The 16,936-nt window shown below is 50.8% G+C and overlaps 1 protein-coding gene across 1 annotated transcript; it reads left to right on the top strand.

Annotated features, from left to right (window-relative positions):
• Window positions 1-11,847, top strand: LOC116982208 (tubulin alpha chain-like). Its single transcript, XM_033035504.1, has 6 exons — window positions 1-329; window positions 435-583; window positions 8,011-8,233; window positions 8,339-8,487; window positions 9,942-10,622; window positions 11,551-11,847. Exons 1-6 carry the CDS (start codon window positions 14-16, stop codon window positions 11,845-11,847), a joined length of 1,815 nt encoding a protein of 604 aa, XP_032891395.1. The 5' UTR covers window positions 1-13.
• The last annotated feature ends 5,089 nt before the right edge of the window (window positions 11,848-16,936 follow it).

Genomic DNA, 16,936 nt, shown 5'->3' with positions numbered 1-16,936 from the left:
ATCAATAGGAATTATGGAAATCACGCGGCCCGCAGCAGTAAACGAGAAATTACCAACGCTCACCTCTCGCCCTAACATCTCACCGCCTGTTTCCCCTCGCCAACAGCGCGAGTGTCTTTCAATCCACATCGGCCAGGCTGGCGTCCAGGTTGGCAACGCTTGCTGGGAGTTGTATTGCCTGGAGCACGGGATCCAACCGGATGGACAGATGCCCAGCGACTTGACCATCGGAGGCGGCGACGATTCGTTTAACACCTTCTTCAGCGAGACCGGTGCGGGCAAGCACGTACCAAGGGCCGTGTTCATCGACCTGGAGCCCACGGTGATCGGTAAGTTGGGAGGTGCAGAGAATGTTGGCCGTTCCCTTAAGTCCTTCCCTTCCGGGGAGGGGGCAGTGTGTGGCAATGGTTAATTATCTCTCTACCGCCCTACAGATGAGGTGCGGACCGGCACCTACCGCCAGCTCTTCCACCCCGAGCAGCTCATCACCGGCAAGGAGGACGCGGCCAATAACTACGCCCGGGGCCACTGCTCCATCGGCAAGGAGATCGTGGACCTGGTCCTGGATCGAATCCGGAAGCTGGTAGGTTGCTCAGCGACTGCAAATTACCGACTGCCGCTCCACGTGCTTACAGCGCCAATGTATCCTATTTCCTTCGCTCCATAGATGCTGCTGCAACCGCTGAGTTTCTCCAGCATTTTGTGTACCTTCGATCTTCCAGCATCTGCAGTTCCTTCTTGAACACAATGTATCCGGTTGCACCGGCCCATTCGCGAGTGCTGCGGCCACGATGTTCCCAAATACTCATTGTCACCGCTCTATTTATCACTGAGATACTCACCGAACCATCTCGTTCTGCGCCGGCTGTAGAGAGCATCATGACCCTCTCGTGTCGCTCCTTCCCTTTAAACGTTGGCACAGAATTGAGCTTTTGTCCCTTCTCCACCCTCAGGCCGATCTCTGCACCGGACTGCAGGGGTTCCTCATCTTCCACAGTTTCGGGGGCGGCACCGGCTCGGGCTTCACATCCCTCCTCATGGAGAGACTGTCCGTCGACTACGGCAAGAAATCCAAGGTGGTGTTTTCCGTCTACCCGGCGACGCAGAGCTCCACCGCAGTGGTCGAGCCCTACAACGCGGTGCTGGTCACCCATTGCACCCTGGAACACTCCGACTGAGCCTTCATGATGGACAACGAGGCCATTTACGACGTGTGTCGGCGGAACCTGGACATCGAGCGCCCCACCTACACCAACCTCAATCGCCTGATGGCACAGTTAGTGTCGTCTATCACCGCCTCGTTGCGCTCCGACGGCGCTCTCAACGTGGACCTGACTGAGTTCCAAACCAACCTGGTTCCCTACCCGCGCACCCACTTCCCGCTCATCACCTACGCACCAATTATTTCTGCAGAGAAGGCTTACCACGAGGAACTGTCCGTCTCCCAATTGACCAACGCCTGCTTCGAGCCGGCCAACCAGTTGGTGAAGTGCGACCCTCGCCAGGGGAAGTACATGGCGTGCTGTATGCTGTACCGCGGGGACGTGGTGCCCAAGGACGTCAATGCCTCCATCGCCACCATCAAGACAAAGCGCTCCATCCAGTTCGTGGACTGGTGCCCGACCGGGTTCAAGGTGATTGTGACCAACGCTCGCGTTTCCACGCACCCACATGCAGTCTAATTCATCTGCTGGAATAACAACATACATGCAACGACTCAGAATACATCCTTGGCACCATTTGTACTCTGCAAATAAATCAAATCAGCACCCGAAGGACACACACACACACCCCTTCTTCAAAGGTGTGAATATTTTGCAAAGGGTGCAGGAGGGTGTCATCCGGACAGTCCTTGGCCTTGCGGCCTTGTGTTTATGGGAGACGTTAGATAGGCTGGGGCTTTTTTTATTTGGGTCGTAGAAATCTGAGGGGCAGGACATATCCTGGTGTGCAAGATCACGGGGGACATGGATAATATGTGCTCTCATCTTAACATCTCAAAACTGGATGTCCTCTACGTGAGGCGAGAGATGAGATATTTAAGAAGGACCTCCCGACCAATTAATCTATTCAGAGGGTAGTCCGCATCTGGAACGAGTTGTCAGGTAAAGCTAGAAACCCTTACGTTTGCCACATTTAAAGCATAGATAGAAATATCCAAAACATAGGATGCACAGGAAGTGTTTAGAAGGATAAAGGGCAGTCGCATGCAAATGAGACGAGCTCAATATGCCAACTGTGGGGCATGGACAAGGTGGTTAGAATAGCACGCTTCCCAGCTGCACAGCATCATACCTTCATGGCTCTAACACACATGTATCGGAGCTTGCAATCAGGAGAATAATTACATCCAGAGATTTGTTTAACGGAATCGCTAAGCTATTAATCAATGATAATTTGTGCAATTTAAGGGCGCAGTACTAAACCGATAATGCAAGCATATTGATGGCGGCGCTGACTTAGCAGCTGCGGCTCGCCTGCAGTCCGTCTGTTTTTTTTCTTTTTTTTTTTGTTCTTTTGTCCTGCTTTTGGTTAATCTTTGGTTTATTAGGTTGTGTATGTGTGTGGGTGTGGGGGAGAAACATGTTTTTGGTCTCTTCCTTCTGGGTGGGGATGCGACTTTTCTTGTCGCAACCCCCGCCTCCGTCGAGGCCTAATAGCGGAGCTGGCGGCCGCGGAGCTGGGGCAGCGGCCACCCGGCCTCGGAGCCGGGGCAGCAGCAGCGGCAGCGGCGACCTGGCCTCGGAGCTGGGGCAGCGGCAGCGGCGATCTTGCCTCGGAGCTGGGGCAGCAGCAGCGGCCACCCGGCCTCGGGACTGGGGCAGCGGCCACCCGGCTTCGGAGCTGGGGCAGCGGCAGCGGCGACCTGGCCTCGGAGATGGGGCAGCGGCAGCGGCGACCTGGCCTCGGAGATGGGGCAGCGGCAGAGGCGACCTGGCCTCGGAGATGGGGCAGCGGCAGCAGCGACCTGGCCTCGGAGATGGGGCAGCGGCAGCAGCGACCTGGCCTCGGAGATGGGGCAGCGGCGACCCGGCCTCGGAGCCGGGGCAGCGGCGACCTGGCGTCGGAGATGGGGCAGTGTTCCGGCGGCAGCGGCCACCCAACTGGACCGCGGGCCCAGTGTCGGGAGCTCGGAGGTCACAGGTTGCGGACCTGTGGTCTCCGGAGCTCCCGCAACATGAACTTCCATCCAATCTGGCAGCGCCAGACAATAGTGTCGCATCCGCCCAACGAGTCGTTTATACCTCGCCCGATAGAACGTTCTATGCAGCCGGAACGCGCTGTGATTGGCTGCCAGCGAACCCGCCCGATAGAACGCGCTGTGATTGGCTGCCAGCGAACCCGCCCGATAGAACGCGCTGTGATTGGCTGCCAGCGAACCCGCCCGATAGAACGCGCTGTGATTGGCTGCCAGCGAACCTGTCCGATAGAACGCGCTGTGATTGGCTGCCAGCGAACCAACCGTTGGCGTGGAACGCGGGGACAAAGGGAAATCGAACGCCGATTGGTTCTCAGCGCGTGTGACGCAACACAGGCATCGCGTTGTTTTATTGATGAGCTCACATCCCGGGTCGGAGCTTTGAACATAAGAGTCAGGAAGTCATGTGGTAGCTTAATAGCATTTATGTTTGGCCGCATTCCTGGATATTGTCTGTAATTCAGCTGACCCCACTACGGGAAGGATGTGGGGGCTTTAGATAGGAAGCACAGGAGACTCACCGCAATGATGCTTCATTGGAGAGTATTAACAAAAAGGAGAATTTGGACAAAGTTGTAGCGTTTATTCTGGTCCAAGTCAAGTCAAGTTTATTTGTCACATACACATACGAGATGTGCAGTGAAATGAAAGTGGCAATGCTCGCGGACTTTTGTGTAAAATACAAACAACCAAACAAATTATAAACACAATCATAACACACATATTCTTTTACATAATAAATAATGGAAGGAAAAACGTTCAGTAGAGTTAGTCCCTGGTGAGATAGGCGTTTACAGTACGAATGGCCTCTGGGAAGAAACTCCTTCTCAACCTCTCCGTTCTCACCGCATGGCAACGGAGGCGTTTGCCTGACCGTAGCAGCTGGATCAGTCCGTTACAGGGGTTGAAGGGGTCTCCCATGATTTTATTTGCTCTGGAGTTGCACCTCCTGTTGTATAGTTCCTGCAGGGGGGCGAGTGAAGTTCCCATAGTGCGTTCGGCCGAACGCACTACTCTCTGCAGAGCCTTCTTGTCCTTGGCAGAGCAATTCCCAAACCAGATGGTAATATTTCCGGACAAGATGCTTTCCACCGCCGCTGCGTAGAAGCACTGGAGGATCCTCGGAGACACTCTGAATTTCCTCAACTGCCTGAGGTGGTAAAGGCGCTGCCTTGCCTTACTCACGAGTGCTGAGTCGTGTGATGCCCATGTCATATCCTCGGAGATGTGGACTCCCAGATATTTAAAACAGTTCACCCTATCCACAGGATCCCCATTTATCCTCAATGGAGTGTACGTCCTCGGATGATGTGCCCTCCTAAAGTCCATGATCAGCTCCTTCGTTTTTTTGATGTTCAAGAGGAGGCTGTTATCCTGGCACCAGAGTGCTAGATCAGCCACCTCCTCCCGGTAGGCATTCTCGTCGTTGTCTGAGATCAGGCCCACCACCACAGTGTCATCAGCAAACTTAATTGTTGAGTTGGAGCTGAACCTAGCCACTCAGTCATGTGTGTACAGGGAGTACAATAGGGGGCTGAGTACGCAACCCTGGGGCGATCCTGTGCTCAGGGTGAGAGACTTCGATTTATTCCCTCCCATCTTGACAACCTGGGGCCTGGCGGTGAGAAAGTCCAGGACCCAGGCACACAGGGAGGTGTTGAGCCCCGATTCCATTAGCTTCCCGGCCAGTCTGGTGGGGACTATCGTGTTGAAGGCTGAACTGTAGTCTATGAACAGCATCCTCACGTAGACCCCCTTCTGGCTGTCCAGATGGGAGAGAGCGGTGTGCAAGACCTGGGAGACCGCATCGTCCGTGGATCTGTTCGGACGGTATGCGAACTGCAACGGGTCCATGTTCCGAGGGAGGAAGGCGCAGATGTGATTCTTCACCAGCCTCTCAAAGCATTTCATGACTACCGAGGTAAGGGCCACCGGACGGTAGTCATTCACACAGCTGGGGAGGCATTTTTTGGTACCGGTACAATGATGGATTTTTTGAAGCAGGCAGGGACCACGGACTTGTCCAGGGAGAGGTTGAATAATGTAGTGAGCACTGGAGCTAGCTGCGTAGCACAGGACTTGAGTACTCGCCCCGAGATGCCATTGGGGCCTGCAGGTTTTCTCGTGTTTACCCGTGTCAGAGCCCTCCTCACGTCGTGCTCGGACAGCGAGAATGTGTGCACATTCCTCCCTTCAGCTTCGGTAGCCAGCCCGCTGGCGGTATTGTCGATAGTCGGCAGGAGTGGTGTTGCCCTTCTCGAAACGAGCGAAAAAGGAGTTCAGGTCATCAGCTAGGGAGGTGCCGGCACTTGCGGATGAGGGAGGGGTGCTCCGGTAGTTGGATACAATCCGTAGCCCCTGCCACAGGCTTCTGGTGTCCTGCTGCTCCATCTGTAACTCCATCTTGTCTCTGTACCTTCTCTTTGCGTCCTTCACCACCCTTCGCAATTGGTAGGACTCTGCCTTGTAGACGTCCATGTTTCCTGATGCCAGGCCCGAGTTGTAGGCAGCGGTGCGAGCATTCAGGGCCACACGAACAGACCTGTCTACCCAGGGTTTTTGGTTCGGAAAGCTGCTTACCCTTACCGTGGGGACGATGTTGTCGGTTACTGTTGCGATGAAGTCCGTGACTGCATCCGCGAACTCACTGACGTCACGGGAACTTGCTTCGAACATATTCCAGTCGACATCACTCAGTGCATCTTGCAGCATGGCCTCTGACTGGTCGGACCACCGCTTTACGTCTCTCGTCTCTACCGCTTCCCGAACTATCCTCTGTTTATACTCCGGCAACAGGAAAATGGCAGCGTGGTCAGATTTTCCTAGGGGAGGGAGTGAAACAGCCTTGTAGCCTTTCCTGAACGGTGTGTAGCAGTGGTCCAAAGTTCTCTCCCCCCTGGTGGCACACGTGATGTGTTGGTAGAAGCTCGGCATGACCTTCTTGAGATTTGATTTATTAAAATCTCCAGCCACCACCATAGCCGCAACCGGGTACTTGTTTTGATGTCGACATAGCACATTGTGTACGGCCGAAAGTGCCACGTCGGTGGCCGCCTGCGGTGGAATGTAGACGGTTGTGACGATCACTGAGCCGAACTCCCGGGGAAGGTAGAATGGGCGGCATGAGATCGTCAGGTGCTCCAGGTCCGGCGAGCAGGAACGGGAAAGCATCTTGATATTTCCAGGGTTGCACCAGTTGTTATTGGTCATGAAGCAGAGTCCTCCACCCTTGGATTTCCCAGATGCTTCTGTTCTGTCAGCACGGTGGACAGTGAAGGACTCGGTTGGGCAGATTACCTGATCCGGAATCAGCGAGGTCAGCCATGTTTCAGTCAGGCAGAGGATGTTGCAGTCCCTTGTGTCCCGCTGGAATCTGACCCTCGCCCTGAGGTCATCCAGCTTGTTTTCCAGGGACTGGACATTCGCCAGATGAGCTCCCTTTGTTGTTGCAGCAGCTTCTGCTGATCTCTGCTGGCCATGCTGGATCAGTTAGTACAGAGTTTAAAAAGTCTCCGTTTGCCCTGGAGTTTAGATTTAAGAGGGTTTCCCTGTCATACGTTGTTAGTACTAGGGAGTTAGAACTTAGAAATAAGTTAAAAAGGAACATAAAAGTTAAAAACACACACAATTTTGGCGGAGCTGCCACAACGGCGACTGGACAGGGCAGCGCCATTTTTTTTTGGTTTGGCCTCTGTTTATACTCCGGCAACAGAGGCCACAGGAGGCTTTGGGGAATATCTGCAGTGTGTATTTTTAAAGATATAGATCAATCAATCAATCAATCAATCAATCAATCAATCAATCACATGGACTGCGCTCTGCCAGGCTGAACCACAGCGCATCAAGCGTTGAACATGTTATTCTTCCAACCCTCTAGTACTGATCAAGCCTTTCTGTTGTGCAAGAGGAAGGGATTATCAGTTTGTCGTGATTTGTTTTTGGATGGTTGTTTTATCTCCTTTGAACAACTACAATAAATAAAATCTACCTAATTCACATATTTTTTAGATATTTACAAATCAGACATTTTTTGAATATGTTGCCAAGATTTGAGACTTTCGACAACAGGGATTTGATTTCGGGTTTAATTCATTACTGAATTAATGAGAGAAGAAGGGTCAGGACCCTACACGTCACCCATTCCTTCTCTCCAGAGATGCTGCCTGTCCCGCTGAGCTACTCCAGCTTTTTGCGTTTATCTTAATGTAATACTCTCTTTTTGGTGGGCTGATGTTGCGAAGCTTGATCGTTGGGAGGGTCCGTGTTGACGCGACTATTGAAACGTCCAATGATCCTCGGTTGTGACGCCGAGATGCCGACGGTTCTTTGCGCCGTTCGAAGAACAGGTCGCCTCTGTTGCGTCACTCGCGCTGAGAACCAATCGGCGTTCTCCGTGCTTTGTCTCCGCGTTCCACGGGTCGCTGGCGGCCAATCACAGCGCGGCCCGGGTGTATGAACGTTCTATTGGGGCGGGGTATAAAAGGGACGCGTTCGGCGAATGCGACACATTGTCTGGAGCTGAGAGACTGGAAGGGACATCATGGTGGGTGATCCCGGGGCTGGGCGGCGGGGCGTCGTGTGAAACCGGTGATGGGGAGAGCCGGGATAACTCCAGAGAACCGGGAACGAAGGCCCATGGGTGGAAAGTGATTCCGCGGTGACCACGCTGCGTAAACGCGTCGATCCGGTCGCACACTGTGGTGTGGCGTGGGGGAAATGTTAGCACTCGGAACCAATATCCGTGGAAATAACACAATCATCTCTTCCCCCTTTCCTCCACCGACCCATCCCATCTTTCTCTCTCTCTCCAGCGTGAGTGTATCTCCATCCACATCGGCCAGGCCGGAGTTCAGGTCGGCAACGCTTGCTGGGAGCTCTATTGCCTGGAGCACGGGATCCAGCCGGATGGACAGATGCCCAGCGACAAGACCATCGGGGGCGGCGACGACTCCTTCAACACCTTCTTCAGCGAGACGGGGGCGGGCAAGCACGTCCCCCGGGCCGTGTTCCTTGATCTGGAGCCCACGGTGATCGGTAGGTTGGGAGGTGCAGCGAATGTTGGCCGTTCTCTTAAGTCCTTCCCTTCCGGGGAGGGGGAAGTATGTGGCAATGGTTAATTCTCTCTATACCGCCCTACAGATGAGGTGCGGACCGGCACATACCGGCAGCTCTTCCACCCCGAGCAGCTCATCACCGGCAAGGAGGACGCGGCCAACAACTACGCCCGGGGCCACTGCTCCATCGGCAAGGAGATCGTCGACCTGGTCCTGGATCGCATCCGGAAGCTGGTAGGTTGTGGAACCGAATCCAACCGTGAACCAGCGCCCGGTGTTTAACAATCTGGTGATCCTGGTTCGCCCGTGGCCCGCAGTTCATGAATGGTTCAGCGTTCATGATGCAGCTCAGCGATCGTCACCCGACTGGATCACCGTTCACGTCTCCTCCCCGCGCCCACAGAGTCATATAGCGATAGAGTTGTGCAGCGTGGAAACAGGCCATCGACCCACACCGATGCATCTACTCTGGTCCCACCTGTCCGCGTTTGATCCATATCCCTCCAAACCTATCATATCCATGTACATGCCAGTTTAAATGTTTCTTAAACATAGCCATAGTACCTGCATCAACTACAGGTACAGAGAAGGTTCACCCGACTGATTTCTGGGATGTCAGGACTTTTATATGAAGAAAGAGTGGATAGTCTCGGCTTGTACTCTCTAGAATTTAGAGGATTGAGTGGGGATTTTATAGCAACTTATAAAACTCAGATCCTTTTGCTATGAATCGTTGGCTGATCTATCTTCCTCTCTTAAACCCATCTACCTGCTTTCTCCCCATAACCTTGACACATGACACAAAGCAAAAGGATTTGAGTATAGGAGCAGGGAGGTTCTACTGCAGTTGTACAGGGTCTTGGTGAGACCACACCTGGAGTATTGCGTACAGTTTTGGTCTCCTAATCTGAGGAAAGACATTCTTGCCATAGAGGGAGTACAGAGAAGGTTCACCAGACTGATTCCTGGGATGTCAGGACTTTCATATGAAGAAAGACTGGATAGACTCGGTTTGTACTCGCTAGAATTTAGAAGACTGAGGGGGGATCTTATAGAAACTTACAACATTCTTAAGGGGTTGGACAGGCTAGATGTAGGAAGGTTGTTTCCGATGTTGGGGAAGTCCAGAACAAGAGGTCACAGTTTAAGGATAAGGGGGAAATCTTTTAGGACCGAGATGAGGAAAACATTTTTCACACAGAGTGGTGAATCTCTGGAATTCTCTGCCACAGAAGGTAGTTGAGGCCAGTTCGTTGGCTATATTTAAGAGGGCGTTAGATGTGGCCCTTGGGGCTAAAGGGATCAGGGGGTATGGAGAGAAGGCAGGTACATGATACTGAGTTGGATGATCAGCCATGATCATATTGAATGGCGGTGCAGGCTCGAAGGGCCGAATGGCCTACTCCTGCACCTATTTTCTATGTAAACCTCGATCAGATTCTTGACACACGACCAACCAGCTACACAGCCGTGCTGACTCTCCCTAATCCGCCTATGTCCATCTACATTCATTCATAACCGGTCCCTCAGATACTCCCTCGCATCTTTCCGACCACAAATGTTTAACTAAAACCACTGATGTTAGGCTCCATCCACCTCTCCAGAGGGTCAGTTTACCCCCTGTAACACCCACACTCACCCCCACACCTTTCCCCATTCTCAATGCTCTCCGCTTTATCTGCCCACAGGCCGACCAGTGCACCGGACTGCAGGGGTTCCTCATCTTCCACAGTTTCGGGGGCGGCACCGGCTCGGGTTTCACCTCCCTCCTCATGGAGAGACTGTCCGTCGATTACGGCAAGAAATCAAAGCTGGAGTTTTCCGTCTACCCGGCGCCGCAGATCTCCACCGCCGTGGTCGAGCCCTACAACGCGGTGCTGGTCACCCACTGCACCCTGGAGCACTCCGACTGCTCCTTCATGCTGGACAACGAGGCCATTTACGACATCTGCCGGCGGAACCTGGACATCGAGCGCCCCACCTACACCAACCTCAACCGCCTGCTGGGGCAGGTAGTGTCGTCCATCACCGCCTCTCTGCGCTTCGACGGCGCCCTCAACGTGGACCTGCTCGAGTTCCAGACCAACCTGGTCCCCTACCCGCGCATCCACTTCCCGCTGGTCACCTACGCGCCCCTGATCTCGGCTGAGAAGGCTTACCACGAGCAACTGTCCGTGTCGGAGATCACCAATGCCTGCTTCGAGCCGGCCAACCAGATGCTCAAATGCGACCCCCGCCAGGGCAAATACATGGCGTGCTGCATGTTGTACCGCGGGGACGTGGTGCCCAAGGACGTCAACGCCTCCATCGCCACCATCAAGACGAAGCGCTCCATCCAGTTCGTGGACTGGTGCCCGACCGGGTTCAAGGTAGGAGGAGGTTGTGCAGGAATCCACGCGGCAGAAGCTTGACCCAAACACTGGTCTCGCACTGGGCTGTGAAATCTACCACAGCCAGACCAGCCGCTCCACGATTGCATAAACCAGGAGACGTTCTTTCCAAACCGAGGGCCTGGGTTCTAAACATCCAGGGAACCATTGAAGGTTTCTAGGCGACTCCTGTCCAATGGGTCACGCCAGGACCTTGATCACTAGCAGGGGTTTCCCTCGTTTAAAGGCACAAACCTTCATTTTTTAGATCACAATCAGTAACATTCGGCCGATCGGGTCCATGCTGACCCTCCCACACTGATCTGTTTTGTAGTAAATGCCTATTATGTTCTGTGTGCTGAAGCAAAGTAAGAATATCATTGTCCGATCAGGGACACATGACAATAAACTCACTTGAACTTGAACTTGAACCAGCAATTCCATTCTCTCCTGTCACTTGTGTCTCGCTAGAGTTTAGAAGATTGAGGGGGGATTTTATGGAAACTTACAAAATTCTTAAGAGGTTGGACAGGCTAGATGCAGGAAGATTGTTCCCGATGTTGGGGAGGTCCAGAATAAGGGGTCACCGTTTAAGGCTAAACCATTTTTCACACAGAGAGTGGTGAATCTGTGGAATTCTCTGCCACAGAATGTAGTTGAGGCCAAATCTTTGGCTATATTTAAGAGGGAGTTAGATGTGGCCCTTGTGGCTAAAGGGATCAGAGGGTATGGAGAGAAGGTAGCTACAGGATACTGAGTTGGATGATCAGCCATGATCATGTTGAATGGCATTTCAGGCTCGAAGGGCCGAATGGCCTACTCCTGCACCTATTTTCTATGTTTCTATGTTTCCACCTCCGTCCCGTTAATATGGATCCTTCCAATGTGTCTGCAACCGAACTAAACGCTGGTTCTCTTTCTCCCGCAGGTGGGCATCAACTACCAGCCCCCGACGGTGGTGCCGGGGGGCGACCTGGCCAAGGTGCAACGAGCCGTCTGCATGCTGAGCAACACCACCGCCATATCCATGGCCTGGACCCGCATGAACCTCAAGTTCGACAAGATGTACGCCAAGCGGGCCTTTGTCCACTGGTACGTGGGAGAGGGGCTGGAGGAAGGAGAGTTCCAGGACGCGCGGGAGGACATGGCGTCGCTGGAGAAGGACTACGAAGAAGTGGGCATCGATTCGGCGGATCTGGACAAGAAGACGGAAGAGGAAGAGTGAATATCCAGAAAGACTCGTTTATTTTTATTACTAATGTTGTAAATATAATTTATGAAATTTAATAAATGTAATAAATCTATTTTAAATTCAATTCGTCTTCCCTCCTACTTAACGCTATAATTTCGCTTGAGACTTTGGGCTCTTGCTTCAGCGTGCGAGCAGGCCATTCGCCCCACTGAATTGGCGCTGAGCAATATACTGTTCCCGGTACATTGGCACTTCCTACACACTAGGGACACTATATATATATTACTTCGGAGTCACGTGAGTGACGACGTGTAGAAGGCCCGTTCAGCCGCACGTGCGTCATTACGTCAGACGCATTGGTGCAGGCGGCCGCTGGGAGCAGCAGGAGCGTCTCCAAGCGCGGTAAAGTTTAAACTCAGGTAAGCTTGGGTTTCTTACCTGTTTTATTCCCTGCAGGAACCTCTTGTTCCAGAGGCTTCCTGCCGCAGGATTCGCGAGGCCCGACGAGGGAACCAGCTATGGGCTGCAGGGAAACCCCGGTTCTTGCCGCCAAGAGCGGGTAGCTGGGTTGTCGGGTGTCGCGGGAGCCGGTCGCTGACGGGTGTTCCGTGACTTCTAGGCGCTGCGGGTGCCGGGAGGGCTTTTCCCTCCGATAGGCACAGAGACGCTGGGGTTCCCAGGGAGGGGACCTCCAGTAGGCCGGGTGCCAGGAGAGCTTTTCCCTCCGATAAAAAAAATATGATGGGGTTGCCGGGGAAGGGGACCTCCAGTAGGCCGGGTGCCAGGAGAGCTTTTCCCTCCAATAATAAAGATTTATGATGGGGTTCCCGGGGAAGGGGACCTCCAATAGGCCGGGTGCCGGTAGGGCTTTTCCCTCCGATATGAATGTTAATGATGGGGTTCCCGTGGAGGGGACCTACAGTAGACCGGGAGTCGGGAGGGGTTTCCCTCCAAGATAAATATTTATGCTGGGGTTCCCGTGGAGAGGACCTCCAGGAGACCGGGAGTCGGGAGAGGTTTCCCCGGATATAAATATATAAGTGCGCTGGGATTCCCGGGGGAGGGAAAATCTACCAGCTATGCGGTGCCCAGACCACAGAGGGCCCCAAGATATCGACCCAAGTGGTCAGTCCTGGTGCCGGGAGGGTTCCCTTCCGGTAAAATTAATAATACAGAAGTTGGCCAGGATGGAGCCTTATTGAGAGGAGGCTCAAGATAGATACACCCTAACATCAGGAGATATGGCAATGTTGGGGAGATGGGAGAGCCTTGCCAGCGGCGCCTTGTAACAGGGCTGCATAATGGGGATGCCGAATCTATGGCAGTGCTGGCCTATTGCTCTAGGCCGTGTCAGCAGCGCCTTGTATAGGGCTGCTTAAATGTGTGTCAACAGCACCTGTAGAAGGGCTGCATGATGTCTCCCTCGTGGAGGATGAGAGCTTACCGGGGAATTTTCTGACCCCGAAGGGTGGGCCTGTTGGAGAGGCCATGCCAGCAACGCCTTGTAGTAGGGCTGCTTAATGTCTCCCTTATGGAAGAGGAGAACATGCCGGGTCAGTGTAATCTGATGCCGAGGCTGAGGGTATAGCGTGGAGCATACCTCAAGGGTTGAAGGGCATATGTCAGAGGTACAATTCCTGGCAGCAAGGTTGCCATCCCAACACAATGCAGTGAACACCGCTATCAGGGGACGTTAGAGCCACCCGCCGAATGTTCTATTCAGGTAAGACCCATTCCACAGGCAAAACCTGAAGGACGAGTAAGGATTCATAGTTTAGGGGAAACGCACCCACGGCTTCATCGACAGGAAGCGGTTCACTGAACCTGATAGCAGCATTAAAGCTGATCCTAGTTACTCTACAACTAAGTGACCACGAACAAGTTGGTAAGAATTACAATTGGTTGTGCAATACACAAATGATTGAGACATTGTCATCTACTCAGAGGCGTTTTAAACAGGTAACTGGAGAATAATAGTATTCCAAGATGGTTGGAATTTGGCCAGAAGAGTGTTGAGCCAGGTCCAGTATTTTAGCCAGGTTGCCTTCGAGACCGGCTCGGAGATATGGGGAATTGTCTGTCAAAGCAAGGTCAGAATTATGGCAAGAGTTGTCTTGGGACATGTGAGAATTATCGGAACCGGGCCAGAGTTGCCGTTCAGAGCAGACTCGAAATGATGGCAGGCGTGGCCTGTTCATTACGAAAGCAGGGTGATCAAACTGATTTCATAGGGTTTTCCATGTACAATGATCACCAGGGATATTGAAGGCATTGTTATGATGAGGCAATTTAACAGTATGATAACAATAAATCATTCAAAGGACTTCTCAGAGTTCAAAAACTCTTGTGATGTGTTGTCTGAATTATATTTTGATGCTGTATTTGGCTAAAATCCACTCAGTCTCAAGCTAATTGAGGAATTGTTCTCTCCTATCCATTAAATTAGGTTGTTATCAAATGGATAGTTGGCCTGTGACTCCGCCCTGGGCAACAGATTGGAATCAATAGAAACCTGGAACAGCTTTGTGGTTATAAAGCAGTTTCTATTCATTAGACTAACTAGCAATGTAATAGATGTGATGCAGCTGTGCAAGATTGAGAACTGACAGCATGCTTAATGACAAACAATAAGGGTCATGAAGGTCATTGATAATACAAGTTGCTATTACCAGCTGAAGCAGTAGTTGATCAATAAATATGTCATGATATTGCAAAAAATATGCTATGCTTAAGGTGAGAACATGCAAATGTCATCTCTAGTCGGAGGTGCAGCAGATTTGCATGAGTTATTAACTCTTCAGTATTGGTATCAACTATCTATAGACCCTAAGTGCATTTATGGGTTAAAGAGTGATTGAGTGAATATGCATAGGTGCATGCTCAACTTCATGTTGATACACTGAGATGTGGCATATGATAAGCACGAGGGTGCAATCAGGGAAAGATCCTGTAAAAGGTACATCATCCCATTTGCCACTGGAGTATCATTAAGTACATCTCAATGACAACACAGAATGGGTGTTGGACCACTCAGTATTTCTGAAATTCTGATTCAATGCAACTCCGAATATAGATATGTTGTTTTCATGCTAATTTAAAGGTTGCAAAAATGTGTGGCATAACAGTGGCGAAAGATACATTCTCGCTACAAGCATGAGGAATGGTCTTTTATGTCTTCCTCCAATTTGCTTTATGAGTCGGGTCTTGAAATAGAGTCATCAAGAGTCACTTTAGGTTCCAGCTGTGGAATTGGCCTATGCAGTTTGATTCCCGATTTGCCGGGAATAATAATAATGCAACATTATATGGTTATTTAAACGTAACTTGCTGGTCCAGCCTGCGGCTTGAGAGATCAGCCGTTGCATGATAAAATCAATATATGTTCTACAGATTCTCAATAGACTGTTTATGGCTTGGGTTGTCATGCCTATTTTTGTATGTATTCGCAGTGCTGGAATGGTACCAAAAAGCGGTACTTTGCTGCTTCAGGAGATGGGAAGCGTTTATTTGATGCTCATGTTATATTTAAAATGGTACAGATTCTGAGTTATTGCAGTTCATTTAAATGGTCTTTAACAATATTGAATTATAGGATCATTAACTGTGCCAAGGGGCTTTCCATCAGACTTACTGCAGCTAACGAGGTCCAAGTTGTTGGATTCACCTCGGATATCGAGTTAGTAAATGATATCTGTTACACAGGTTTCCCAGGACAGGTACAATGCAGTATGGGAGATTGACATTGTATAACACTATTTTAACCAGGTGGTTCCAGCTACATTCTTAGCTTTGATCGGACCTCATTATGTAGTTATCCTCCTGGCGCTGGTTAGCGCAAAATGTCACTCGCTACATTATTGTGACAGGAGAGGATGATTACACCTGCAAATATATGCATAGTATTTTATGCGATAATTAATTTAAGCATAGCAGTAGGGGTGTTCGGTCTCAAAATAGTTCAAGACATACCCAGGGATTTTTCGTTATGTGGGGGGACACATATTCAACAATACGTCAAGGTCACCAAGAGCCTTTGAGACTCTGGGCTAAGTATGATTGTTAGTTACAAAAAGACGTTATAAGAACCTATCTGCTCAGATCTTGTCAGGTGTTAAAACGGAGTTGAGGTATGCAGGAGTAGACACTGATCCGGATCTCGCTCCACCAGGGCTGCTATAACAGCAGCAGCAGCAAGGGTTAATTACATTCCGCTGGACCACATCCTAACGGCTGTAGTGTGGTCGAACTGACAATATTTCAAACATGTTATAATAACCCGTTGCCAGACCAGAGATATTTCTCAATTTATTTTATGTCCTGTTATTGGTTCCATCCGGATGAGAGATGTGACAATTGTTATTGTTTATTTAACAGCATCAGCATGTTTAAATCTATGTCATGACTGTATGCATTATGAATGTTTTCCCTCATTTCTCAATGAGGCAGTTGTGGTTGTGTAGGCTTGTTTCTCACGGCATGAAATCACAGGGCTTTCAAATCTTCACGTGGTCACTCACGTGACTCCGAAGTAAAATAGTAAGATTAAACGAGTTTACCAGTTTGAAGTTTGATCTTTATTTTATGAGGAGTTACGATGAGGGATTACGTGCCCTGCTCTCCCAGCCCTCATTAAGATCACTGGTAGTTCTAGTCTTCTTTCATCTTACTATCGTACTTCAGTCACTATTATTATCTGTGATTTCACACCGCTGCTTTGAAGATTGACGCACCTGCGGCTGAACGGGCCTTCTTCACGTAATCCCTCATCGTAACTCCTCATAAAATAGAGATCAAACTTCAAACTGGTAAATTCCAGTTTAATCTTACTATTATAGGAAGCCAATTAACCTGCAAAAATGTTTGTTTCTGGAGTGTGGGAGAGGAAATCGGAGCATCCGGAGAAAACTGGTGGTGTGTGAGGCAGCAACTCTAACGCAGTGCCACTTTGCCACCGAGAGACACAGCCAGAGAGATATTGTACCATAGTGCATGGAAATTGTCAACTAGTCAATGCTGACAAAATTTCCACCTAACCCACTCTCCTTTTCCAATTTTGTGTACCTTCGATTTTCCAGCATCTGCAGTTCCTTCTTAAACACTTTGTATACTCCACTGCGTTATC

This window comes from Amblyraja radiata, chromosome 16 (genome assembly GCF_010909765.2).
Source record: "Amblyraja radiata isolate CabotCenter1 chromosome 16, sAmbRad1.1.pri, whole genome shotgun sequence".
Taxonomy (NCBI): Eukaryota; Metazoa; Chordata; class Chondrichthyes; order Rajiformes; family Rajidae; genus Amblyraja; species Amblyraja radiata.
This window is presented reverse-complemented; position numbering and strand designations above follow the sequence as displayed.